Below are 27,696 nucleotides of genomic sequence, written 5' to 3'. Positions count from 1 at the left end.
AATAACTGAAGCTACTATCTCACAGAGATATCTGCATTCCCATCTCTCATGTTAATTGTAGCATTACTCACAATCACCAAGATATGGAACCAAACTAAGTGGTCGCTAATATATGAATGCATAAAGAAAGTGTCTATATATACAAATGGATAATATGATATGATTTATATATGTATATGAGTAACATGAAATATTATTCAGCCATAAAAAGAATGAAATCCTGCCATTTTCAAAAACATGGATGAAGCTGGATGTATTATTCAAAGAGAAATAAGCCAGACACAGAAAGACAAATATTGTACTGTCTACCTTATATGTGGGATCTAAAATATATCATACTCACAGAAGCAGAGAGGAGAATCGTGGTTGCCAGGGGGTGGAGGTACGGAAAATGGAGCCTTGTTGGCCAATGTGTACGAAGTTTCATTAAAGCAAGATAAAGATTCTACACATCTACTTCACAACAATGCAGACAGACTTAACACTACTGCACAGTGAACATATAATGCTTAAGATGGTCAGTTTCACATAATGTGTATTTTACCAACATAAAAAAATTTTAAAAATGACAATGTGAGGTTTAAAGTAAAAAATACAGCACTGTATTAAAATATTAATTTAATAAGTTGTTAGATATACTATACACACTTTTGTTCTTAAAGAAGATATTAACTTTCAAAACATGATATAATTACTGAAGAGAAAGGAATAAAATGATGTAATTACTAAAGAGAAGGGACATACCAGAGCAAGTCCTGCAGCAAACTTTGGATCACATGCCATTCCATGGTATGTTGCTCCTACATAATTAGGATGGTCCCTGTAACTAAACAATAACATTTTCCTTGAGGATAAATGCACTTTAAATTATCAATAACTTAATGATGTTTAAGAATTAGATTCCTCAATAAAGCTGCTTTCTTTAATACATGAATATTGTGTATCATGTCTAATGCCTCAATCATTTTGTAGTTGAGTAGTCTCCCCTGGTGCATCCAAATTAAGTTCAAAAGTCAACTTTAATATTGTATGATGCACAACTTAAAATCCAGCAGTGCCTCATCCTTCCAGAAATTAATCACCACTGCTGTCAACACTGGATGGACAAGGTTCTAAGACATAAAAGTCAGGATAGATTACTGCCATGAATTTGCATGTAGTAAAACCTCAGATCTAGTCCCTTAATCTATTTCTCACTTCCACTGTATAATCATAAGGGGTTTGATTTAGGTCATACCTGAATGGTCTAGTGGTTTTCCCTACTTTCTTCAATTTAACTCTGAATTTGGCAATAAGGAGTCCATGATCTGACAGAATGCTTATTTAACCTGCTTATGTACCTTACATGCAGAGTACATCCTGAGAAACTCTGGGCTGGAAGAAGCACAAGCTGGAATCAAGATTGCCGGGACAAATATCAATAACCTCAGATATGCAGATGACACCACCCTTAGGGCAGAAAGTGAAGAAGAACTAAAAAGCCTCTTGATGAAAGTGAAAGAGGAGGGTGAAAAAGTTGGCTTAAAAAAGAAGATCATGGCATCTGGTCCCATCACTTCATGGGAAATAGATGGGGAAACAGTGGAAACAGTGTCAGACTTTATTTTGGGGGGCTCCAAAATCACTGCAGATGGTGATTGCAGCCGTGAAATTTAAAGACGCTTACTCCTTGGAAGAAAACTTGTGACCGACCTAGATAGAATATTGTAAAGCAGAGACTTTACTTTGCCAATAAAGGTCTGTCTAGCCAGGCTATGGTTTTTCCAGTGGTTATGTATGGATGTGAGAGATGGACTGTGAAGAAAGATGAGTGCTGAAGAATTGATGCTTTTGAACTGTGGTGTTGGAGAAGACTCTTGAGAGTCCCTTGGACTGCAAGGAAATCCAACCAGTCCATTCAAAAGGAGATCAGTCCTGGGTGTTCTTTGGAAGGAATGATGCTAAAGCTGAAACTCCAGTGCTTTGGCCACCTCATGTGAAGAGTTGACTCATTGGAAAAGATTCTGATGCTGGGAGGGATTGGGGGCAGGAAGAGAAGGGGACGACAGAGGGTGAGATGGCTGGATGGTATCACCTACTCGATGGACGTTGAGTTTGAGTGAACTCTGGGAGTTGTTGATGGACAGGGAGGCCTGGCGTGCTGCAATTCATGGGGTTGCAAAGAGTCAGACACGACTGAGCGATTGAACTGAACTGAACTGAAAAGCTCAAATGGCATAAAAAGTGTTGAATTGGAGGACAAAAGAGAGAGTGTATGCAGCACAGTCATCAGGGAAAACAGAGATGGGATGCATTAAATGTCCACACATACGTTAATCCTTAGTTAAAGCTGCTCCTGAACCTCCACACCTGACCTTAAATTTCACAGAGACACCAGAGATTTATAGATGTATCCATATTACTTAAGGCCTTATGGAATCATGTTTTTTGTTTTTTTCCATCCAAAATAATCAAATCAGCATATAGAAAGACTCTTGAAAGTTACAATGGAAGCAGCTAAATAGCTACAACCTTAGGTCAGGAAAGACATTCCATAAGATCATCACATTACCATACTTATGTTTTCTAATGTAAGCAGATTTATATGGATTTGTTGCATTCTGTCAACCAATGTATGCTTTATTTAATGTAAAAATGCTGGTCTTGGTTATTTACCTCTGCAGAATTCTTTAAAACAATAGAGGCCCTATGTTGTCCCATGGCTTTACATATTTTCAGTTCTTTAAACTCAGAAGTAAGCAGACCACTCAGGATAATGGCCTACCATGCTTTAGTGTCTTACATTGAATCATCAGATTTTTATAGCTTTCATTCTGCCAACACAGTACTCTCACAGTCATTTTTTGAGCTATCTTTGTTATTCTAAATAATAAATTTTTTGCACAATTTTGATAGTTCACTTACAAATAGTTTGATAAACTTTATACCAATGAAAATAAATTACTTACATTAATAAGTATGTCAAATCATGGGAGCTTTGTAATAAGTTTTTTTCTCTCCAGGACACAAATCTTTGTAGTACTTCATGTGCATCCCCATCAGTTGAAATCTTATTTAGATCTGACCAGATCTCCAGAGAAGTTAATATAACAGACACTTGAAGCTGAGAATACATCTAAAAATAGGAGATTCATGATATATGGCTATAAGTAATCATAAATATAATACTATACATTTATATGCAATGCCAATTTTCTGATTAACTATATATTTTTTTCAGATGAAATTCACTGGTGTAAGAAGTTAGTTTCAGGGAGTATACATTTTATAAAGTTGCACATGTTGGACTTCACTGGTGGGCTGTAGTTAAGAATCTGCTTTTCCCTGCAGGGGTCGTGGATTCCATTTCTGGTCCAGGAAGATCCCACATGCCGCAGAGGAACAAAGACCATGCATGGCAACTATTGAGCCAGAGAGGCACAAGGGACAAACCCATGTGCCACAACTGAGAACCATTGCAGCCAAGTAAGTACATGGGCATTTTCAAAACAGCACATGCTAGTTATTCAAACAATGCTACTATATTTACATGAATGCTTCTTATTTAAATATCAAACATAAATACTCACAGTGTTGATTAGACTAAAAACATAGATAATCTTCTCAGATGCTAGTGTCACTTCAGAACCCATATAATCATACTGAAAGGCAAATTTTATTTTTTAATCATCAGTGAAAATGACTAAACTACCACATTTCAATGGATATAAAAATGTTAAAATAATGCAGCATGCAAACAAAAAGACAAAATTATAATTAAGACTTAACAAGTACTAATAAGTTCTAGACTTAAACCTAGGGACTTAATATTTTAGATTTTAAGTCACTCAGTCGTGTTCAACTCTTTGCGACCCCATGGACTGTAGCCCACCAGGCTCGACCCCATGGACTGTAGCCCACCAGGCTCCTCCATCCATGGGATTCTCCAGGCATCCATTCTTCCATAGGGACATTATATAGCAACCAATAATATAAAATAGGGCTTCCCAACTGGCTCAGTACTAAAGAATCCATCTGCCAATGCAGGAGATGTGGGTTTGATCCCTGGGTCAGGAAGATCCTCTGCAGAGGGAAATGGCAACTCATTCCAGCATTCCTGCCTGGGAAATCCCAAGGACAGAGGAGCCTGAGGAGGCTACAGTGCACGGGGTTGCAAAATAGTTGGATATGACTTAGTGACTGACTAAACAACAATAACAATATTAAAATGAGATGGTGATGATTATATTCCTCTTTACACATGTAGTTATTTAGGATCAAAAGTTAAGATTCCAAGATTGCATAATTAATAAGGGTTCCTTTTTATTCACATCCTTGGCATCAATTGTTATTTGTGGCTTATTTGACTATAGCCATTCTGATAAGTGTGAAGTGATATCTTTTAGTAGTTCTGATTGCATTTCAGAGATGTTGAACATCTTTTCTGTGCTTATTAACCATCTGTAGGTCTTCCTTGAAAAACTATTCAGTTCTCTTGCACACTTTTATTTATTTATTTTGTATATATGTCCTTTTATGTTTCTTTAAAATGTATTTATTTTAATTGGAGGCTAATTACTTTATAATATTGCACACTTTTAAATTGGGTTGTTTTTGATATTCAGTTGTATGAACTGTTTATATAGTTTGGATATTAACCCTTTATCAGTCGTAATTGGCAACTACTCTTTTCCCATTCTACAGGCTGTCTTTTCATTTGTTTATGGTTTCCTTTGCTGTGCAAAAGCTTTTAAGTAGTTACTATTTGCTTATTTTTCCTTTCACTTTCTTTGCCTGAGGAGACAGATAAAATAACACTGTTATGATTAGTGACTGAGAGTGTTCTGCCTATATTTTCTTCCAGGAGTAATATGGTTTCCTGTCTTACATTAAGTCTTTATTTCATTTTGAATTTATTTTTATATATGGTGTGAGAAAATGTTCTACTTTCAGTCCCACATACATAGGTGTCTTGTTTTCCCAGCATCACTTATTTTTAGGACTGCTTTTTGCTTCAATGTATAGTCTTACCTCCTTTGTTGTAGATTAATTGACCATAAGTGCATGCTTTTATATCTGGGCTCTTTATTCAATTCCATAGACCTGTGTGTCTGTGTTTATTCTTGTATCATACAATTTTGATTACTGCAGCTTAGTGGTATAGTCTAAAGTCATAGAGTGTGATACTTTCTTCTGTTATTTCTCAATATTGAGTTGGCTATTTGGGGGTCTTTCATGTTTCCATACAAATTTTAGGGTTACTTGTTCTAGTTTCATGAAAAATGCCATTGGTATTTTGACAGGGATTACACTTAATCCTTAAATAGCCTTGGGAGTATGGGCACTTCAACAACAGGAATTCCTGAGATCTATGAAAACAGTGTGTCTTTCCATCTGTTTATGTACAAGTCTTTTACTTCTTTAGATTTTTTCCTAGGTATTATTCTTTTTGATGCAATAGTAAAGGAGATAGTCTTCTTAATTTCTCCTTCTGACACTTCATTGTTAGTAGACAGAAATGCAACAAGTTTCTGAGTGTTAATTTTGCATCCAGCATCTTTACGAATACATTGATTAGTTCTAGTAGTTTTTGGTGTTGTCTTTAGGATTTTCTGGAGAAGGAAATGGTAACCCACTCCAGTACTCTTGCCTGGAAAATCCCATGGACGGAGGAGCCTGGTAGGCTACAGTCCATAGGGGCACAAAGAGTTGGACATGACTGAACAACTTCACTTCTTTTCACTTTAGGATTTTCTATGTATAGTATCATGTCATCTGAAAACATTGACTATTATGTTTCTTCCTTCCCAAGTTGGATTCTATTTCCTTTTCTTTACTGATTACTAAGGCAAGGATTTCCAGCACTATGTTGAATAAAATTTGCAGGCGAGGACATTCTTGTATTGTTCCTTATCTTCAAGGAAGTGCTTTCAGCTTTTCACCATTAAGTATGATATTAGGTGTGGGTTTGTCATATATGAGCTATATTATGTTGAGGACCATTCTCTTTATGCCTCTTTTCTGTAGAGTTTTTATCATAAATGGAAGATGAATTTTGTAAAAATCTTTTTCAGTATCTACTGAGATGATTAGATGGTTATTATGTGCCTGTTGGCCATCTGTAGGTGTACCACTTTAATTTTTTTGTGGATACTGAAAAACTGTTGCATCTCTGGGATAAATTCCACTAAACTGTGGTGTATGATCCTTTTAATATACTGTTGAAACTGGTTTGCTAACATTTTGTTGAGAATTTTTGCAGCTATGTTTATCAGTGGTATTGGCTTGCTCTTTCCTTTGTTAAAAAAGATTTATTTGTGGCTATGTTGAATCTTCATTGCTATGCATGGAGTTTCTCTGCAGTGCGTAGGCTTCTGATTGTGGTGGCTTCTCTTGTGGCAGAGCACAGGCTCTCAGTCAGCAGGCTTCAGTAGTTGCAGGATGTGGGCTCAGTAGGTGAGGCTTGCTGGCTTAGTTGCTCCAAGACATGGGATGTTCCCAGAGCAGGGACTGAACACGTGTTCCCTGAATTGGCAGGTGAATTCTTATCCATGAAGTACCAGTAACCATTCAATATCACAGTAATCCAAGCCTATGCCCCAACCAATAATGCTGAAGAAGCTGAAGTTGAAGACCTACAAGACCTTCTACAACTAACACCCCAAAATGATATCCTTTTCATTATAGGAGACTGGAATGTAAAAGTAGGAAATTAAGAGATAGCCGGAATAACAGGCAAATTTGGACTTGGAGTACAAAACAAAGTAGGGCAAAGGCTAACAGAGTTTTGCCAAAGAACACACAGGTCATAGCAAATACCCTCTTCCAACATAAAAGAAGAATCAACACATGGACATCACCAGATGGTCAATACCAAGATCAGATTGATTATATTCTATGCAGCCAAACATGGAGAAGCTCTACACAGTCAGAAAAAACAAGACTGGGAGCTGACTGTGGCTCAGATCATGAACTCCTTGTTGCCCAATTCAGACTTAAATTTTAGAAAGTAGGGAAAACCACCAGACCATTCAGGTATGACCTAAATCAAATCTCTTATGATTATACAGTGGAAGTGACAAATAGATTCAAGGGATTATATCTGATAGAGAAAGTGCCTAAAGAACTAGGGATAGAGGCTTGTGAAATCGGACAGGAGGCAGTGATTAAGACCATCCCCAAGAAAAAGAAATGCAAAAAGGCAAATGGTTGTCTGAGAAGGCCTTACAAATAGCTATGAAAAGAAGAGAAGCGAAAAGCAAAGGAGAAAAGGAAAGATATACCCATTTGAATGCAGAGTTCCAAAAAGAATAGCAAGGAGAGATAAGAAAACCTTCCTCAGTGATCAATGCAAAGAAAAAAGAGGAAAACAACAGAATGGGAAAGACTAGATAGAGATCTCTTCTTGAAAATTAGAGATACCAAGGGAACATTTCATGCAAAGATGGGCATAATAAAGGACAGCAATTGTATGGACCTAAGAGAAGCAGAGATATTAAGAAGAGGTGGCAAGAATACACAGAAGAACTGTACTAAACAGATCTTCATGACCAAGATAATCACGATGGTGTGATCACTCACCTAGAGCCAGACATCCTGGAATGTGAAGTCAAGTGGGCTTTAGAAAGCATCACTATGAACAAAGCTGGTGGAGATGATGGAATTCCAGTTGAGCTACTTCAAGTCCTAAAAGATGATGCTGTGAAAGTGCTACACTCAATACGCCAGCAAATTTGGAAAACTCAGCAGTGGCCACTGGAAAAGGTCAGTTTTCATTCCAATCCCAAAGAAAGCCAATGCCAAAGAATGCTCAGACTACTGCACAATTGTACTCATCTCTCACGCTAGTAAAGTAACGCTCAAAATTCTCCAGGCCAGGCTTCAACAGTACATGAACCATGAACTTCCAGAGGTTCAAGCTGGTTTTAGAGAAGGCAGAGGAACCAGAGATCAAACTACCAACATCTGCTGATCATTGAAAAAGCAAGAGAGTTCTGGAAAAACATCTATTTCTGCTTTCTTGACTATGCCAAAGCCTTTGACTGTGTGGATCACAATAAACTGTGGAAAATTCTGAAAGAGATGGGATTACCAGGCCACCTGACTTGCCTCCTGAGAAATCTGTATGCAACTTAAGGTGCAACAATTAGAACTGGACTTGGAACAACAGACTGGTTCCAAATCGAGAAAGGAGTATGTCAAGGCTGCATATTGTCACCCTGCTTATTTAACTTATATGCAGACTAAGTAAGTAAGTGAAGTCGCTCAGTCGTGTCCGACTCTTTGCGACCCCGTGGACTGTAGCCTGCCAGGCTCCTCTGTCCATGGGATTCTCCAGGCAAGAATACTGGAGTGGGTTACCATTTCCTTCTTGCGAAATGCCAGCCTGGATGAAGCATAAGCTGGAATCAAGATTGCCAGGAGAAATATCAATAATCTCAGATATGCAGATAAAACTACCCTAATGGCAGAAAGCGAAGAAGAACTAAAGAGCCTCTTGATGAAAGTGAAAGAGGAGAGTGAAAAAGTTGGTTTGAAACTCAACATTCAAAAAACTAAGAGCATGGCATCCAGTCCCATCACTCTTGGCAAATAGATGGGAAACAATGGAAACAGTGAAAGACTTTATCGGTTTGGGCTCCAAAATCACTGCAGATGGTGACTGCAGCCATGAAATTAAGATGCTTGCTCATTGGAAGGAAAGCTATGATCAACCTAGACAGTGTATTAAAAACCAGAGGCATTACTAGCAAAGTCCATATAGTCAAAGCTATGGTTTTTCCAATAGTCATCAATGGAGGTGAAAGTTGGACTATAAAGAAAGCTGAGTGCCAAAGAATTGATGCTTTTAAACTGTGGTGCTGGAAAAGACTCCTGAAAGTCCCTTGGACTGCAAGGAGATCCAACCAGTCTATCCTGAAGGAAATCAGTCCTGAATATTTATTGGAAGGACTGATGCTGAAGCTGAAACTCCAAATCTTTGGCCACCTGATGTGAAGAACTGACTCACTAGAAAAGACCCTGATGCTGGGAAAGATTGAAGATGGGAGGAGAAGGGCACGATAGAGGATGAGATGGTTGGATGGCATCACTGACTAGATGGACATGAGTTTGAGTAAGCTTCGGTCATTGGTGATGGACAGGGAAGCCTGGAGTTCTGTATTCCATAATGTCACAAAGATTTGGACATGACTGAGTGACTGAACTGAACTGAACTGAACTGAACTACCAGGGAGTCCCTGCAATTTTGTTTTCTTTTTATGATATCGTTTTCTGACTTTCCTGTCAGGTTGATGCTGTCCCCATGGAATAAGTTCAGAATCGTTCCATCCTCTGCAATTTTTTGGAATAGTTTGAGTAGGATAGATGCTAACTCTACTCTTAAATTTTTGGGGAAATTCACCCAAATTCACAAAGCCATGAACGTTTGATTTTTGGGAGTTCTATAATTGCAGATTCAATTTCATTACTTGTGATTATTCTGTTCACATTTTGTATTTCTTCTTGGTTCAGTCTTGGGAGATTGTACATTTTTATGAATTTTCCCACGTCTTCCAAGTTGTACATGTTATTGGTGTATAGTTGTTCAGAGTAGTCTCTCATGATCTTTTATATTTCTTGGTGTTTGTTGTAACATCTGCTCTTTCATTCCTGATTGTATTCACTTGGGACCTCTCTTCTTTTTCCTTATTAGTCTGCCTCTTTTCTATTCTTCTCTTAGTACCTATTTCATTAGTTTCAGTCCTGTTATTTACGATTTCTATCCTTCTACTAATTTTGAGTTTTATTTGTTTTTTTACTAATTCCCTTAGGTGTAAGGTTAGGTCGTTTATCCGAGACTTTTCTTGTTTCCTGAGATAAGCCTGTAGCAAAACCTGTGTCAAAAACTTCTCTCTTAGAAACGCTTTTGTTGTATCTAAGATTTACGGATGGTTGTGTTTTCTTTTCATTTGTCTCCAGGTAGAGATTAGATTTTGTGGTGACCCATTGACTATTAAGCAGTACATTGCTTAGCCTCTATGTGTTTAGTTTTTTTTTTTTTTTTTTGGAATATATTTCTTGTAGTTCATTTCTAGTCTCATTGTACGTGTTCAGAAATGATGCTTGGCATGATTTCTGAAATTCACCAAGGCTGGCTTTATAGGCTGGCATGTGACCTGCTCTGTAGACTGTGCCATGTGCAGCTGGAAACATCTGCAACCTGCATTTTTCGAATGGAATGTTCCATATACATAGAATGTGTCATGTAAGGCTTTTGGTTTCTTATTGATTTTCTGTCTGGATGATCTGTCCATTGATGTAAGTGAGGTGCTAAATTGCCTACTGTTATTGAGTTACTGTTAATTTCCCCTTTTATGTCCATTAATATTTACTTTATGGATTTGGATGCTTCTATGCTGGGTGCACAGATATTTACATTTGTTATACCTTCTTATTGGATTGATGCCTATCATTATGTAGTGTCCTTGTCTCTTGCAACAACCTCTTTTTCAAACCTCTTTTGTTAGATATAAGTATTGGTACTCTGACTTTTTTCGATTTCCTTTTGCATGGAATACCTTTTTCCATTCCCTCACTTTCTGTCTGTGAGTCTTTAGATCTGAAGTGAGTTGCTTTTTGGCAGTGCATATATGAGTCTTGTCATGTATCCATTTAACTACTCTATTTCTTTTTTCTTGGAGCATTTAGTTCATTTCCACTTAAAGTAATTGTTGATATGTGTGTTCACATTTCCATTTTGTGCATTGCTTTGGATTTCTTTCTGTATGTCTTTTTTGTTCCTTTCTTTTTCTTTTGTTCCCTTCTCATATGATTTGATGACTACCTTAATATTATATTTGGGTATCTTTTACTTTTCTTGTGTGTATATAGTATACATTTTTCTTTTGCAGTTACCATGATGTTTTTATGTATCAATCTATACATACACATATGTATTTATGTATGATTAAGTTGCTGATCTCTTAATTTCAAATACATTTTTAACAACCATGTATGTATATTCTCCTCCCCTCACAATTACTGCTTTTAATATCTTACTTTACATCTAATTTAAGTATCTCCTAACCCCTTATTGTAGATATAGATGCTTTTGTTAAAAGACAAAATTCTTCCTACCTTCCTTCTAGCTTTGCATGTGAGATGATTTCCTACATTTACTGTATGTTTGCTCCTACTGGTGATCTTTTCCTTTCTTAATTTTTGTATTTCCAGTTTTGGACTTTTTTTTTCTTAGTAAAACTGCTTTAACATTTCTTGTAATGCTAGTTCCTGAACTCTTTTGAGTTTTACTTGTCTATAAAGATTTTGATCTCTAAATCAAATTTGAAGAGCCTTGCTGGATAGAGTATTCTTGGCTGTAGATTTTTCACTTTCAACATGTTAAATACAGGGTGCCTCTCCCTTCTGGACTGCAGAGTTTCTGCTGAAAAGTCAGCTGATAGCTCTATGGATATTCCTTTTGTTGGTTTTCTTTTCCTGCTTTCACTGTCCTCTTTTCATCTTTAACTTTTGTCATTTTAATTACTATCTCTCTCTTCTCCTTCTGGGGGGCCTATAATGTACATATTAATGTGCTTAATGTTGTCCCAGAGTTCTCTTTCAAGGTTCTCATTTCTTGTCATTCTTTCTGTTTTCTGTTCACCATCAGTAATTTCCGTCACACTGCCTTCCAGCTCACTGATCCATCCTTCTGTATCATCTAGTCTACTATTGGTACCTCCACGTGTATTTTTCATTTCAGTGTTGTATTCTTCGTCTATGTTTGGTCGTTCTTCATGTTAATATTTTCTTGCTCTGTGTATGCATTCTTCTTCTGAGGTTTTTGATTGCCTTTACAAGCACTACCCTAACCTCTTTCTCGAGTAGGTTGCCTATCTCCATTTCACTTAAACATTCTTGTCGGCTGTTTACTTATTGCTTCATCTGGAACATGTCTGCCTAAGTATTGGCATTTGTATGTACCTGGTAGATTGGTTGTGCTTCTTAATGCTGGAGATGTGGCCTTTTGCAGGCACTATGTGTTTCAGCAGCTGACTCAACTTTCATCACCTTTGGTGTATACTCTAGTGGCTTCCCCTGTGTGGCTGTGTGGGTCTTTCTGTTGCTGAAGGCTGACTAGGTGAGACATCTGTTAGTCTTGTTTGGCCCCTGGTCCAGTTGGTTGGCAGTTCTGCCTCGTGAATTGGCTCCCAGGTGCTGGTTGGCAGGACAAGGTCATAAGGCAGCTGACTGTAAAACTCCAGGGAGCTCTGGGATAGTGCTGGCTCTGTGCTGTATGGAGTAAAGGTGCAGAACATTCCAAGGCCATAGCACTTCCACTGCTGGGTGAAGCCTGGTCCTGGGGCTAGTGCCTAGCTATTGATAGGCAGAGCAGGGGCCTGGAGCCTGGTTGTAGGGCCCAGGGATCCCAGAACTGATGTCATCATTTTCTATTATTGCTTTTATAAAAATTATTTAAAGATTTGAAAATTTCACTTTATGCAAAAATTCTAGAACATCATGACACTTACTGGCTTATACAAAATTACTTGTAATAATGGACAAAACAGGTTTTTTTTTTAAAAAAACATTTATTGCCTGTAAGTGTTTGCTAAAACTAATTGTTTAAATGAAAAGTTCAAAAATCAAATGTGTTCCTATGTATTCTTCTTCTCCCTTTACAATTTACTAGATATTTACCCAGTGTGTCCTGCAGAATGTTTACCACCAAATCATAGCCTCCTTCTTACCAACATTACGTTTTTCATAGTTAATTAGCAGTAAACTTTTTAGCATTAAAGAATATCCCAGTCTGTATGTGGCACAACTTATCCTCTCACTTTTTAAAGAAAATCTATGTTCTTTCCAAGTTTTATAAATATGAATAAAACTACTGTAGACATTTAAAAAATGATTATTTCCACCAGAATACCCAAGCAATTACACAGCACAAAATATTCTTATAAAAGATTATGTTTAATAGAAGGATCTTCTTCAATTTAATAATAAAACACTTTAAAATGAAAATTGACTTAAGGAAGTGTTTTGCCACAATTTGGGGGTGAACCCAGAAATATATGCAACTAGTTATAATCCAATAGATTACTGGATCTCCCCTTAAATATAAAATTTTACATTAGTTCTAATAAATAGTTACTGATCCTCTTATGTCGTTGGAAAGCCAACTGATAATGTGTCTTTATGTCCTGTCACACTGATACATATATTTTGAACAGATTAATGTATTTCTGCATTGCAAAGATTCTCTTTATATTCCTTTTCAATTTAAATAAAAGAGTATAAGGAAAATGTATCAATATTGCTTACCAAAGCTTTATCAATAATGACATGTATTTTCAGAACTCTTTTCAACAGCACACCTGAATCTTTCTGCAAAACAGAGGACATGAATTGATAAGATTTAAAAAATCTTATCTTGTTTGTAATTATCATGTACATTATATAATTATATACACACACACTCACACACAGGTATAGCTAGCTAGCTAGCTAGATAGATAGATTATAGCTACAGATGCAAACATGTAAATATATAATTACAAGAAATATAAGGATCAATGCCCATTGAGTAAATAATCTGGGAGATGTTGCATAAACATTTTGAGGACAAATCAGAAGCTTTTGCCTTATACTCTTGATAATTAGAATCCTCAAAAAAAAGTTACTGAAATGAGGGAGGATTCTTGTTTCTTTCCCCTCAAAAACTTCTTCTAGGTCCCTAATTTAACCTTCAAGCTAAACAAATTCCCATCAACTTACCCCCAAATGTTGGTCTATTTTATCATCATTTTTGTACTTGAAATTATTTACCATGGCCTACTCTCAATAAAATGCATGTATTTTAAGAACACAGTTACACGAACTGGTAGCAATGTATACAACCATGCATCCATTACTATCAGTAAAATAAAGAATGTTTCCATTACCTTATAAAGTTAATAGCCTATAAGGCTCAAGGTAACCAGTGACCTACTTTCTCTCACCATAGGTTACAATAATTTACCCTAGAAGTTTATATAAGTGAAATCGTATGATATGTCTTCTTCTATATCTGGTTTCTTTAACTCAGCACTTGTCCATGTTGCTGTGATTATTGGTAATTCATTTGTTTTTGTTGTTACCAAGTGTGAGATTTTAGAAACATAGAACAATTTGTTAATATATTTAACCGCTGATGACCATTTGGATTGTTTAAACATCTTAGCTGTTGTAAATGATGTAGATGTGAATATCCATGTACAGGTTTTTGGATAGTTATATAGTCTTTCATTTTTCTTGGTTCATTGTTTAGAACTGGAAAATCTGATTCACATGATACTTGTATATGTATATAGAAATACAAAAATTTGATAGTTTTCTAAAGTTATTAGGTTGGTTAAAATGTTTGTTCAGGTCTTTTCATTACATCAAATAGAAAAATCTGAACAGATCTTTTGGCCAACTCAATAGTTTGATCATTCTGCATTTTTTGCCAAGAACTAATGTCAACTGCTCCACACTCTTTCTTTCATTTGGTATTGTCATTCTTTTGCATTGCATCCATTCCTGTCAGTATGTGCTGAGAACTCATTGAGATTTTCATTTGCAGTTCCTGTATGATTAATGATGTTGAACATCTTTTCACAGTCTTATGGCTCATTAATTTGGTTTCTCCTAAATCCCCTACTAGAAATTTTGTTTGGTTTGACACTTAAGTTTACCCTCTAATTCAATTTTCTAGAATAAGGATTTCCATGTGGAAATCCAATCTTCTTACATATTTGATGAAGATGTCATTCTTTACTTTCCAAAGATCTTAGCATCTTTGCTCATAACCATTTGGGCAAGAGCACATGGCTATACCTCTCCTCTATGGTATTCCACTGTTCCACACATAAACCAATACCACAGCATGTATCTCCAGAGCAGAGGTCAGCAAACTATAGCCTATGGTATACCCTCCTCAGTTCAGTTCAGTTGCTCAGTCGTGTCCGACCCTTTGGACCCCATGAACTGCAGCACGCCAGTCCTCCCTGTCCACAACCAACTCCCGGAGTTTACCCAAATTCGTGTCCATTGAGTTGGTGATGCCATCCAGCCATCTCATCCTCTGTCATCCCCTTCTCATCCTGCCTTCAATCTTTCCCAGTTTCGGGGTCTTTTCTAATGAGTCAGCTCTTTGCAACAGGTGGCCAAAGTATTGGAGTTTCAGCTTCAACATCAGTCCTTCCAATGAACACCCAGGACTGATTTCCTTTAGGATTGACTGGCTGGATCTCCTTGCAGTCCAAGGGACTCTCAAGAGTCTACTCCAACACCACAGTTCAAAAGCATCAATCCTGCCATGCTCAACGTTGAATATAACATTCAGTTCAGTTCAGTCGCTAAGTCATGTCTGACTCTTTGCGACCTCATGAATTGCATCATGCCAGGCCTTCCTGTCCATCACCAACTTCCGGAGTTCACCCAAAGTCATGTCCATTGAGTTGGTGATGCCATCTAGCCATCTCATCCTCTGTTTTCCCCTTCTCCTACTGCCCCCAATCCCTCCCAGCACCAGAGTCTTTCCCAATGAGTCAGCTCTTCGTATGAGGTGGCTAAAGTATTGGAGTTTCAGCTTCAACATCAGTCCTTCCAAAGAACACCCAGGACTGATCTTTAGAATGGACTGGTTGGAACTCCTTGCAGTCCAAGTGACTCTCAAGAGTCTTCTCCAACACCATAGTTCAAAAGCATCAATTCTTCAGCAATTAGCTTTCTTCACAGTCCAACTCTCACATCCATACATGACCACTGGAAAAACCATAGTCTTGACTAGACAGACCTTTGTTGGCAAAGTAATGTCTCTGCTTTTCAATATGCTCTCTAGGTTGGTCATAACTTTTCTTCCAAGGAGTGAGTGTCTTTTAATTTCATGGCTGCTATTACCATCTACAGTGATTTTGGAGACCCCCAAAATAAAATCTGACACTGTTTCCACTGTTTCCCATCTATTTGCCAGGAAATGATGGGACAAGATGCCATAATCTTAGTTTTCTGACTGTTGAATTTTAAGCCTACTTTTTCACACTCCTCTTTCACTTTCATCAAAGGGCCTTTTAGTTCCTCTTCACTTTCTGTCATAAGGGTTGTGTCATCTGCATATCTGAGGTTACTGATATTTCTCCCGGCAATCTTGATTCCAGCTTGTGCTTCTTCTAGCCCAGCATTTCTCATGATGTACACTGCATACAAGTTAAATAAGCAGGGTGACAATATAGAGCCTTAACGTACTCCTTTTCCTGTTTGGAACCAGTCTGTTGTTCCATGTCCAGTTTCAACTGTTGCTTCCTGACCTGCATACCGGTTTCTCAAGAGGCAGGTCAGGTGGTCTGGTATTCCCATCTCTTTCAGAATTTTCCACAGTTTATTGTGATCCACACAGTCAAAGGCTTTGGCATAGTCAATAAAGCAGAAATAGATATTTTTCTGGAACTCACTCACTTGCCAGCAGATGTTGGCAATTTGATCTCTGATTCCTCTGCTTTTCTAAAACCAGTTTCAACATCTGAAAGTTCACAGTTCATGTATTTCTGAAGCCTGGCTTGGAGAATTTTGAGTATTACTTTACTAGCATGTGAGATGAGTGCAATTGTGCGGTAGTTTGAGCATTTTTTGGCAATGCCTTTCCTTGGAATTGGAATGAAAACGGACCTTTTCCAGTCCTGTGGCCACTGCTGAGTTTTCCAAATTTGCTGGCATATTGAGTGCAGCACTTTCACAGCATCATCTTTCAGGATTTGAAATAGCTCAACTGGAATTCCTTCACATCCACTAGCATTGTTCACAGTGATGCTTTCTAAGGCTCATTTGACTTCACATTTCAGGATGTCTGGGGCTAGGTGAGTGATGACAGCATTGTAATTATCTTGGTTGTGAAGATTTTTTTTGTACAGTTCTTCTGTGTATTCTTTCTTGCCACCTCTTCTTAATATCTTCTGCTTCTGTTAGGTCCATACCATTTCTGTCCTTTATCGAGCCCATCTTTGTATGAAATGTTCGCTTGGTATCTCTAATTTTCTTGAAGAGATCTCTAGTCTTTCCCATTCTGTTGTTTTCCTCAATTTCTTTGCATTGATCGCTGAAGAAGGCTTTCTTATCTCTTCCTGCTATTCTAGGGAACTCTGCATTCAGATACTCATAAATTTTTCTGTTTCTCCTTTGCTTTTCGCTTCTCTTCTTTTGACAGCTATTTGTAAGACCTCCCTAAATAGCCATTTTGCTTTCTTGCATTTTTTTTCCATGGGGATGGTCTTGATCCCTGTCTCCTGTACAATGTCATGAACCTCCGTCCATATATCATCAGGCACTCTATCAGATCTAGTCCCTTAAATCTATTTCTCACTTCTACTGTATAATCATAAGGGATTTGTTAAGTCATACCTGAATGGTCTAGTGGTTTTCCCTACTTTCTTCAATTTAACTCTAAATTTGGCAATAAGGAGTTCATGATCTGAGCCAGTCAGCTCCCATTCTTGTTTTTGCTGACTGTATAGTGCTTCTCCATCTTTGGCTGCAAAGAATATAATCTGATTTCATTGTTGACCGTCTGATGATGTCTGTATGTAAAGTCTTCTTTTGTGTTGTTGGAAGAGGGTGTTTGCTTTGACCAGTACGTTCTCTTGCTTCATTCCATATTCCAAGGCCAAATTTGCCTGTCACTCCAAGTGTTTCTTGACTTCCTACTTTTGCATTCCAGTCCCCTATAATGAAAAGGACATCTTTTTTGGGTGTTAGTTCTAAAAGGTCTTGTAGGTCTTCATAGAACCGTTCAGCTTCTTCAGCTTTACTGGTTGGAGCATAGACTTGAATTACTGTGATATTGAATGGTTTGCCTTGGAAACAAACAGAGATCATTCTGTCATTTTTGAGATTGCATCCAAGTACTGCATTTCGGACTCTTTTGTTGACCATGATGGCTACTCCATTTCTTCTAAGGGATTCTTGCCCACAGTAGTAGATATAATGGTCATCTGATTAAATTCACCCACTCCAGCCCATTTTAGTTACCTTAGTGTTTTATGATAATGTCTATTCTGTTATTTACCAGTTCTATTGTCAACGTCCTTCATTTTCAAAATGGCTTTGTTTTTCTATTGTGTCTATTTCTTGAGTCCTTCCGGAATCTTTAACAGACAGAAAGGGTAGACTTGTGAGTACTAAAGAATGGTTCTCTGGGGTTGTATTATTTAGATTAGAATTTTATTTATGTATTATTTTTTTAATGCTGTAACTTACAATAATAATTTAAACTCTCTAGGTCTCTGCTTCCTTCTGAAGAGAGGGATGATTGCCCTCACTCAGAATTGTAGAAAGAATTGGAAAGACAGGGAATACTGTCAAGGTCTTACAACAAGTCTTGTCACATAGTACATAAATATATAACAATATCAATATTGTTTTTAACTCATTTTGGGTCATGTAATTTGAGTTATATTTTATATTTATATTTGTTTTTATGTCCCATGTTTATTACTTTTGTATTCTTCTTTCAGAATTCATTCATTTCTTTCATGCAAAACTTTTGTTGAACAAATGGTGGGGACAAGTGACTTACACTATCTGTGGTTCATAAGAAATGACCAATTTTTCAAGAATGATATTGCTCCTTCTCTGAGAGAAAAGAAGTTCATGAGAGATACCTGTTCAGCTCAGGTTTATCAAGATGGGGATTCAGACACTCTCCTCCCTTTACTCCTATCTGAATTCCAGTGCTATTGGGGACACTTTGAGGCCCTGAGTTGAAGCTGGAAAAAGAAACAGCTAGCATTTTCATCTACCTTGGTCTTTGCATGAGCAAAGCCCACACATCATGCTAAACCACTGACAGGAATTCCTCACCTCAAAATCTCGTGGTATTTGACCTAATAGTGCTTACTCATGAAGAATACAGTTTGAGGATAACAGCTTACAAAGTTGTTCCGTCTCTTGATTTGACAGAAAATTCAGTGTATTTGGCAACTACTCCTTAGAAATTTGGTTGTGTTGTGGTCTGCTAATCTTCTCATTCCTGGTGAGTCTCTCTCTGTTACTCTAAGTGTGGTTTGTTTTACACATTAGGAAAGGTATACACAATAGGCAGGAAAGAACTCGTTTTAATGAAAAATATCAGTTATGTAGTTCTGACTGGGTAAATAATTACGGGCTGAAAACTACCTTACCTTATTTTAAGTAATTTTTGTGTTGCCTTTCAATCTTCAATATTGGTGCTAAATAGTTTCATGCCATTCTATATTGTGTTTATACAGAAGAAATCAGATGTTTAAAAATATTGGTTCAGAAGCCCTGCTTAAATCATTTTGATTCTCAATTTCATCTGTATTAGAACTCATACCATATCACCTGGATTGTTAAACACTTTGAATTTTTCCATGACAACATCTACCGTATTAAATTGTTTCATCCTATGTCTAGTGCTTCTTCCTATTAGGCAGACAGCATATTGCAACATCTATGAACAAATATGGAGCTTATGGCCTGCTGTCTTCAGAGAGTGTAAATTATCTGGAATGCTTAATGGGAAAACCTTGCTGTCAACATGCTTGGTTTTGATTCTTTGGGGTGGTTCAATTCCCTCCTGGATTCTCATGAACATCTTAGAATGTTTAAACTCATTTCCCAACATCTAGCATGTCAAGTTTAATATATTCACACTAATTTTGGCATCATAACCACCTTCTATTATGATTTACAAAGACATCTATGCCTGGTGACCCCACTTCACACACTCCACCCAAGAAGAGTCTTAGACCAGCTGTGAGTTTAGAGCAGAAACAATTGTTTAGGAGAGGAAATTAGGTTTTATACATATTTTTAAACTGATTTTCAACCACCTGTCGTCCTAGACCCACCGTTAATATCATTTCCTTAGGTATTTGGACTCACAGTTAAAAAGACATTTCAGTAGTTCCCTTGTGCAAGGGTCCCCAGTCTTGGGCCACCAATCAGTAACAGCAGTGATATCCCTGGTTTCTTCTTAGTTCTGAAATTTTAGTGTCTTTTATTTCATATTGCATTCTATTTTGTATCCAAATTTTCCATATTTAGTTCCAATTACCTTGTTTCAGTACATGAGAAACTATTGATAGCAAATACAAATAGTAGTAGTAGGAGCAATATTTATTGATATTCATCAATCACTTACGTTTCTGACATACTATGCTAAGTAATTTTCAATTACAAATTTATGGAAACTTTAAAGTACCTGTGTGACTTGGGTATTATTTTTATTATTGGATTTTTACAGATGAGAAGATTTAAATATAAAAAGATGATATGCTGCCGCTGCTAAGGCACTTCAGTCACATCCAACTCTGTGAGACCCCATAGATGGCAGCTCACCAGGCCCCCCGTCCCTGGGATTCTCCAGGCAAGAGTACCGGAGTGGGGTGTTATTTCCTTCTCCAATGCATGAAAGTGAAAAGAGAAAGTGAAGTCGCTCAGTCGTGCCCTACTTGTAGCAACCCCATGGACTGCAGCCTACCAGGTTCCTCCGTCCATGGGATTTTCCAGGCATGAACACTGGAGTGGGGTGCCATTGCCTTATTACTCAACCAAATACTTGTGGCTACAGCCTAATTGACTAGAACTTCAAGTTATGGCAGCTGGAACTGTATGTTGCCTTTGTCTCTATCAACCCCTCTCTTATTGCTGACTCTTCAAGTCAAGTTGGGGGTTTCAAGGGCAGGGCTATTTGTCTTTGCCATAACATGTCAATCCATTTGGGTTTTCCCACTGCCATAGAAGAGGGTTCATGGAAACCTTTAAAGTTCTTTTATGTGACAATGCTCTGCTTCAGTTTTGAAATGGTCTTCAATTGTGTCAGTGTTGTACTGCAACAGGCAGATGGCATAGGGTTGGGAGTCACATCTCAGTTCTATTAAAAAGGAAATTTTCATTTCTATATAAAACTATATTTTATCATTTTTATGACATTCTGAAAGGGTAATTTTAAAAATCTGCATTTACACCAATATTTTTGGCAAAATAAAAAATATTAAAGCAACAATGAGATGGGAGACCATAAAAAATTAAATTCACATTTTATATTACAATTTTGTTTTGCCTCTCTAAACAAGATATCCAATTTTGCTATGAATATGTGGACACAGTTTCATTTTCTTAACTTTTGATGGCAAAATGTAAAGTTGTGCAAACATTCTTAAGGGGGAAGTTAGAATATATATATCTAAAAATCTTGGAAATATACCTATTTCTAGATAAAAACAATTTTAAGAAAAGTGTGACTGTTCAAAAATCTGGCACATTCATGCAGTATTTCTTGCTTAAAGTTAAAAATATAAATATGCAAAATATGCCATAATGAAAGCATATGTTTTAAATTTATATATATATAATACATTGAAGTGAAGTTGCTCAGTCGTGTCCGACTCTTTGCGACCCCATGGACTGTACCCTCAAGGCTTCTCTGTCCATGGAATTTTCCAGGCAAGAGTACTGGAGTGGGTTGCCAAGTGTATGAAAAACAATATGTTGAAATGATTGTCCTGGATTTCACAATAGCCTTTTGTCTAGAGAATAGTATTATGGTCAATTTTTATTATCCTTCTGCTTATATTTAAATTTTTAATAATATTAAGTAACATTAATTTAAAATGATAATAAATGCAATGTAACAATGATAAGTGAACACATATCCTTTTAATAGCACAAATCAAATTTCAAAGAAAAATACATGATAAGGTAATTTTTTTCTTAATTCTTCCTTTATAAATCATTTTTATAACTCGAAAGAGTAAAATAATTAGAACTAATGCCTCAAAGTTCTAAGAACACTATGTCTAGACAATGAGATATGGAACAATTCTTGCCTCATTTGTACTTTTGCATTTTCTATCAAAATTAACATTTATTTTTGCAAAGTTAATAAAGTTACTAAATGGCAAAATGCATGACACTTACAATCAGCAAATTTGAGTACCTCTATATTTTTAGGATGAAAATCCAGTAAAAGTGGAACTGTGCTACCCTAGAACCACAATGACTCCTAAATGCAATAATAGAAGAAGGTAGAAAACTGGATTTACATGTTAATCAAGCAAGATGGAACTATTCTTAGATATGAAATGACAAAGGAAAGTGAAGTCACTCAGTCGTGTCTGACTCTTTGCGACCCCATGGACTGTAGCCTACCAGGCTCCTCTGTCCATGGGATTTTCCAGGCAATAGTACTGGAGTGGATTGCCATTTCCTTCTCCAGGTGATCTTCCCAACCCAGGGATCGAACCCAGGTCTCCCTCATTGTAGACAGATGCTTTACTGTCTAAGCCACCAGAAAAGTCCTGGTGGAAATGACAAAGGTCATGATCAAATTTCTACTTAATGTTTTCATTTAATACTTGTGTATATTTGCATAAAAATACTTAAAAGGCTGCTTGGGGCTGGTGCACGGGGATGATCCAGAGAGATGATATGGGGTGGGAGGTGGGAGGGGGGTTCATGTTTGGGAACTCATGTACACCCGTGGTGGATTCATGTCAATGTAGGGCAAAACCAATACAGTATTGTAAAGTAAAATAAAGTAAAAATAAAAATTTTTTAAAAAGGTAAAAAAAAAGGCATATCTGCATAAAATACTTAAAATTAGGTATATGTGAGAATTTTGAATTACATATTTACAGCTGTTAAATTTTTTAATATTATATGACTAAGCAAAATATATTTGAACTAAATACCTTATAAGAGAAGGCTTTAATATAACCAGTATCACTTTAAATTTGTTTTCCAAATGTAACAGATATCAATGTGAATATATTTATCACAATTTGTATACACGAGTTACTTACATTTGATTTCACAAGAATTTTGTAGGATTGATCTGCAAATTGAGTGGTAGAACTGTTCTCTGATATGGGAGAAAAATCACTTTTTTTATCCCTGAACGGATAAATCACATGCTCATATGTAGTTGACGATTCCAGTGGTTCAATTCCATAACTGACATTCTCAAACTGTAATAATCCCCTGAATATTGAAACACATAAAAAAGAAATTAAAAATATGGATTTCTCAATAATAAACATAAATATTAAAATAAAACACTAAGTAGAAATTTGATGAGTTTATCCCCTAATATCTAATAATAGCCCCAACGTACTTCCATCAATGTGTAAACCCAATTTTCTACGTCCTTCTATTATAGCATTTAAGAGTCATTGCAGTTCCAGAGTGGCTCAGTAATACGGATATTTCTCATTCTGATGACAGCTATTTCTGAATGAATTTTATAATTGCAAGCCTGGCAGAGACAAAGAGTATAGTGGAAAAGATAAGACAAGCAGGCACAGAAAGTAGATGAGAAGAAACACAGTGTAAGTGTCTATTTTCTTTGTCTTCCATCTACCCTTCAAGAAGTTTCTAAAAGTTACAGGGTACACTAGATATCAACTACGGTACATCTCTGGAATATGTCATTACCTGAGTCCAGAGCAGGTACTAAGTGTCGCAGCTGAATTTGGAATCTCTGTGGCATATCCTTGATAAAAGCAATGGCCCTGCACAGGAGTAATATAAAGATACATCAGTAATGATTAGCAAACAAAGAGTTTGATTTTCTTGATAACTCTCATTCTAGACATCATCAAATATCAAATTTAAGCATTCCATTTTACAGTTCAACAGACATTTCATTTCCTTTTTATCTTTCTACAGTCTTTTCCCCTTGACACTCTTCTGACTTTGAATATTCACAACTCCTATTCTTTCCCAAAGGATTTTTGCTGTAAATCTGAACTTTCCATAAATAACATTCTGATCTATATCTTGTCATTCTCAGTCTACATTTTGAATATATAGTCTAAAAATTCTACCTCAGGTAATCACTGGCATTAATTTGACTTCCACTCTGAGCATTTCATTTGTTTTATTCTAAGACCAAAATATCTTAACTGACATTTCTTCACTATTTTTTAATATCTCACCATGTTGATCATCTTTACTTGAAAGTCTCTTCTCAATGGACTGATACAGTCTTTTACTGAATATTTCCTCTTCCTTAAGAAGTGTAGTGATATCTAGAATCAGCCTTGTTCCTCAGTTAATCCTGGACTATGAACACACTATTATCATCACATTCTCATGTATGAACATGATTCTATGGCATTAGTGCCCAGACATACAACCCCATCAGTAAGCATTCACTCATCTCAATACTCGACTTAACTCCTATCTCCAACTGATAGTGGCAGAGCATACACACTCCACTGTCAGATAACAGTAGCAGCCAATTCTGCCCACAGTGGTGTCAGTAAACTATGCCACAAACCTTCACAAAAACATAGAATGCAAACCAGGTCCCAACATTTTACCCAGCAGAAGACAGCATCACAGTTTATGCATCTCCTGGCCTTGCATGCCCAATAAGAGAAAATGATCCTCGTGAGATAACTCTCAACACTCCAAACTCAAAGCAGCAAAGAGTGGCCTAGATAAAAAACCTTCCTCTCTCAGGGGCACTAGCAGAGACAGATTGAGAAGCATATTGATAGCCAGTGACTGACATACAGCTAGAGGAAATGTTCTCCATTATATGGTTCCTTCATCAACCAACATTACCAAGTAACAGAGGGTGGCCCAAGAAAGAAATGTTTCCTGCCATGGGCTGCCCTGGCAGAGATCCAGTGAGCTCCACATAAGCCAGGAAGAATGAAGACAACAAAATAATATCAAAAGTTCCAAGAAAGCTAAATGGTCACTGGAGCAACAACCACACTAAATTTGAACTTAAACATGGTGATTGCCTTCAACAATAGAAGATTTCAATGACAAGGATACAATCTAAAACTATATACTATATGAAGAACCAAGAATATCACAACAAAATGTGAGAAGACACCAGATGCTGCATATTGAGATTAGCCACATACTGGAATGATTCAATGGATTTTAAAGACGCTGTAAAAATACTCATTCAATGAACCTTTTAAAAGCATCCTGAAACAACTGAAAGAATAAGGAAATTTTGGAAATGAAATAGAAGCTATTAAAAATAACAACTAAGAAATTAGAACCAAATAATATAATTTGAAAACACCCAAACAAAGAAAACAACCCAAGCTGGGTAGGAACAAACGCAGAGTGCAGATGGCAAGGGATGGAATCAGTGAACCTGAGACAGATGCGTAAATAAAAGAGATACAGATGCATAGAACAGTCTTTTGGACTCTGTGGGAGAGGGAGAGGATGGGATGATTTGGGAGGATGGCATTGAAACATGTATAATACCACATATGAAACAAAAAAAAAGACGGAAAAGAAAAAAATTTACCCAATATATAAATCACAGGAAAATTAATTAAGAAAATAAATAGAGTTTCAAGAACACATGGAACATTACCAATTTTTAAAAATATATGTCAGAACCCATGAAGGAGTACCAGAAAGAATTAGCAGAGTAGACAAAATATTCAAAGAAATAAAGGCTTAATACTGGTCAAAAGACAGTGGTTTAGAAATCCCTGGATCTGCCATCCTTCAACAAATACACCAAGTGAGTAGCAATGAATGCACCAATTCCATCTGTGAGAGACCATGAAATAACAGACTGGCTCGTGCACATCTTTTGGTGAATGCAACATCAGATGCACCAAAGCCAGTAGGGAGATTTGGGATGCCTGTTCACCAGAGAGTCCGCCCCAGAGATTCGATTAGATTAGAAAGAGATAATCTAGCTTCCAGATTGACCAGGACAGGAGAAGGTGTTGTTCAAGCAAACAGTACCCCAGTGTTTTTGAGGAGAAGACCCAAGCAACAGGGTCACCAAACCTGAGCAGTCTAGTCACTCAGAGCACAATGGAGATGGTGGCTTGGGTTACTTGACACCACTGACTCCCTTCCCTGCTTGTCCACACTCATTAGAGAGTGAGAAGAAGAAAAATCCCACCTCTCTGCCTCCACAGCAGGAGACAATAGTGGACGGACTGAATGCAGTGCTCCCACTTCACCAATACTGCCCCGAGGACCAGCATCTGGCTTCTCAGATCTTGCAGCACTATAGCCGCGGTACAGTCTGTGGAGAACAGAGGCACTGACCTGGGATGACAGAGAACAGTGAGCATCCCTTCTGAGACAGAGCCAGGGCAGGGAAACCCCACCAAGGTCTGCTTCTACCTGAAGAGAGGAACAGCTGGTAGAGGACCCCTGAATCACTGGCCGGGCTGGTTTATGGGGGTGTCCTTCTGGACAAGGCCACTCATGAAGACCCTGTGAGGGGACTGCTTTCCTAATAAGCAGACACCAAAGTAGAGTGTTAAGTAAAATGAGGAATAAGGAAATGATATCTCAAACAAAGGAACAAGGTACAGGCTGAAATTGACACTAGAGAAATAAAATTAATGTACCTAATAAAAAATTAAAAATAAAGATGTTCCCATAAAGATGCTCATTGAAGTTAGGAGAACAATGCATGAACCAAGTGAGAGTTTGAAAAAAAAAACACAACCAGATAAAATATTAAAAGTATCAAACAGAAATCATGGAGCTGTAGAATAATTGCTGTTGTTGTTTAGTTGCCAAGTCATGTCAAACTCTTTCACTACCCCAAGGACTGTAGCCCACCTGACTCTTCTGCCCATGGGACTTTCCAGATGAGAATACTGGAGTGGATTGCCATTTTCTTCTGCAAGGAGTTTTCTTAACTCATAAATTGAACCCGTCCCCTGCATTGGCAGGTTCTTTACCACTAAGCCACCAGGGAAGCCATAGAATAATGACTGAACTGAAAAAATTCACTAGAAGTCTTCAGCAGCAGATTACATCAGACAGAAGAAAGACTCAATTCAACTCCAACAGATCAAAGGAGCAAAGGAAGACAGTAGAAAGTGATCAAATCTTACAGGAGTTATGGGATAGTAATTAAAGTTTCCACTTTGGAAACTAGAAAAAAAGAAAAGCAAGTTAAATCCTAAGTAAGCAACAGAAAAGAAATATTTAGAATTGATAAACCTCTTTCCAGGTGTGCTAAGAGAGGTGATACTAATTACTGATATCAGTAGTATAAAAGAAGTATCTTAACTATAGCCTCATGTACATTAAAAGAATAATAAAGGAATGAGATAAACAACTCTATGTCCACCAATTTTAAATCCTGGATAAAATGGTCCAACTATTTGAAATACACCATTTGTCAAACCTCATGTAAGAGGAAATAGACAATCTGACTAGTCTGATTCTCTTAAAGTTGAATAAAATTGATCACCGGCCAAATTGCAAAGCAGCAAGCAGGCCCAGATGTTGTCACTGCTGAATTCTGCCAAACATTTGCGTAAACCATATCAAATGTCTATACATTCCTTCAAAATATAGAAACAGAACAAATTCTTCTAACGCATGCTATGTGGGCCAATATTATACTAAAACCAAAACAACCAATGACACTTAAAAGAAAAAAAAAAGGTACACATTAAAATCTCTCATGAGCATATATGCAAAGATTCTCAACATCATATTAGGAAATAAAAATCAACAATAAATTTAAAAATTATAAACCAAAACCAAGTGGGATTTATCCCAGATATGCAAAGGAGGTTCCACATTCAAAATCCAAGTAATAAAAGCAATTACTACATAGGTTAAAGAAGAAAAATATTAGTAAATTGAACAAGGCTACAGAGTATAAAGTTAACATACAAAAATCATTTGTGCTTCTACAAACTAACAAACTGTCAGAAAGAGAAATTA

The 27,696-nt window shown here is 37.0% G+C and overlaps 1 protein-coding gene across 1 annotated transcript in view; it reads right to left on the bottom strand.

Moving 5' to 3' along the window:
• The window catches only part of LOC138078037 (A disintegrin and metallopeptidase domain 3-like), a 108,824-nt gene that overhangs the window by 63,518 nt on the left and 17,610 nt on the right, over positions 1 to 27,696 (bottom strand). Inside the window, exons 5-10 of the mRNA XM_068970501.1 lie at positions 23,437 to 23,513; positions 22,806 to 22,983; positions 13,288 to 13,350; positions 3,570 to 3,641; positions 2,949 to 3,115; positions 745 to 826 (exon numbers count right to left, since the gene is read on the bottom strand). Coding sequence (XP_068826602.1) covers positions 745 to 826; positions 2,949 to 3,115; positions 3,570 to 3,641; positions 13,288 to 13,350; positions 22,806 to 22,983; positions 23,437 to 23,513 — 639 coding nt within the window. The remainder of the gene's footprint in view (positions 1 to 744; positions 827 to 2,948; positions 3,116 to 3,569; positions 3,642 to 13,287; positions 13,351 to 22,805; positions 22,984 to 23,436; positions 23,514 to 27,696) is intronic.

This window comes from Capricornis sumatraensis, chromosome 4 (genome assembly GCF_032405125.1).
Source record: "Capricornis sumatraensis isolate serow.1 chromosome 4, serow.2, whole genome shotgun sequence".
Lineage (NCBI taxonomy): Eukaryota > Metazoa > Chordata > Mammalia > Artiodactyla > Bovidae > Capricornis > Capricornis sumatraensis.
Note: the sequence above shows the minus strand (reverse complement) of the source record. Positions and strands in the feature narration are given on the sequence as shown.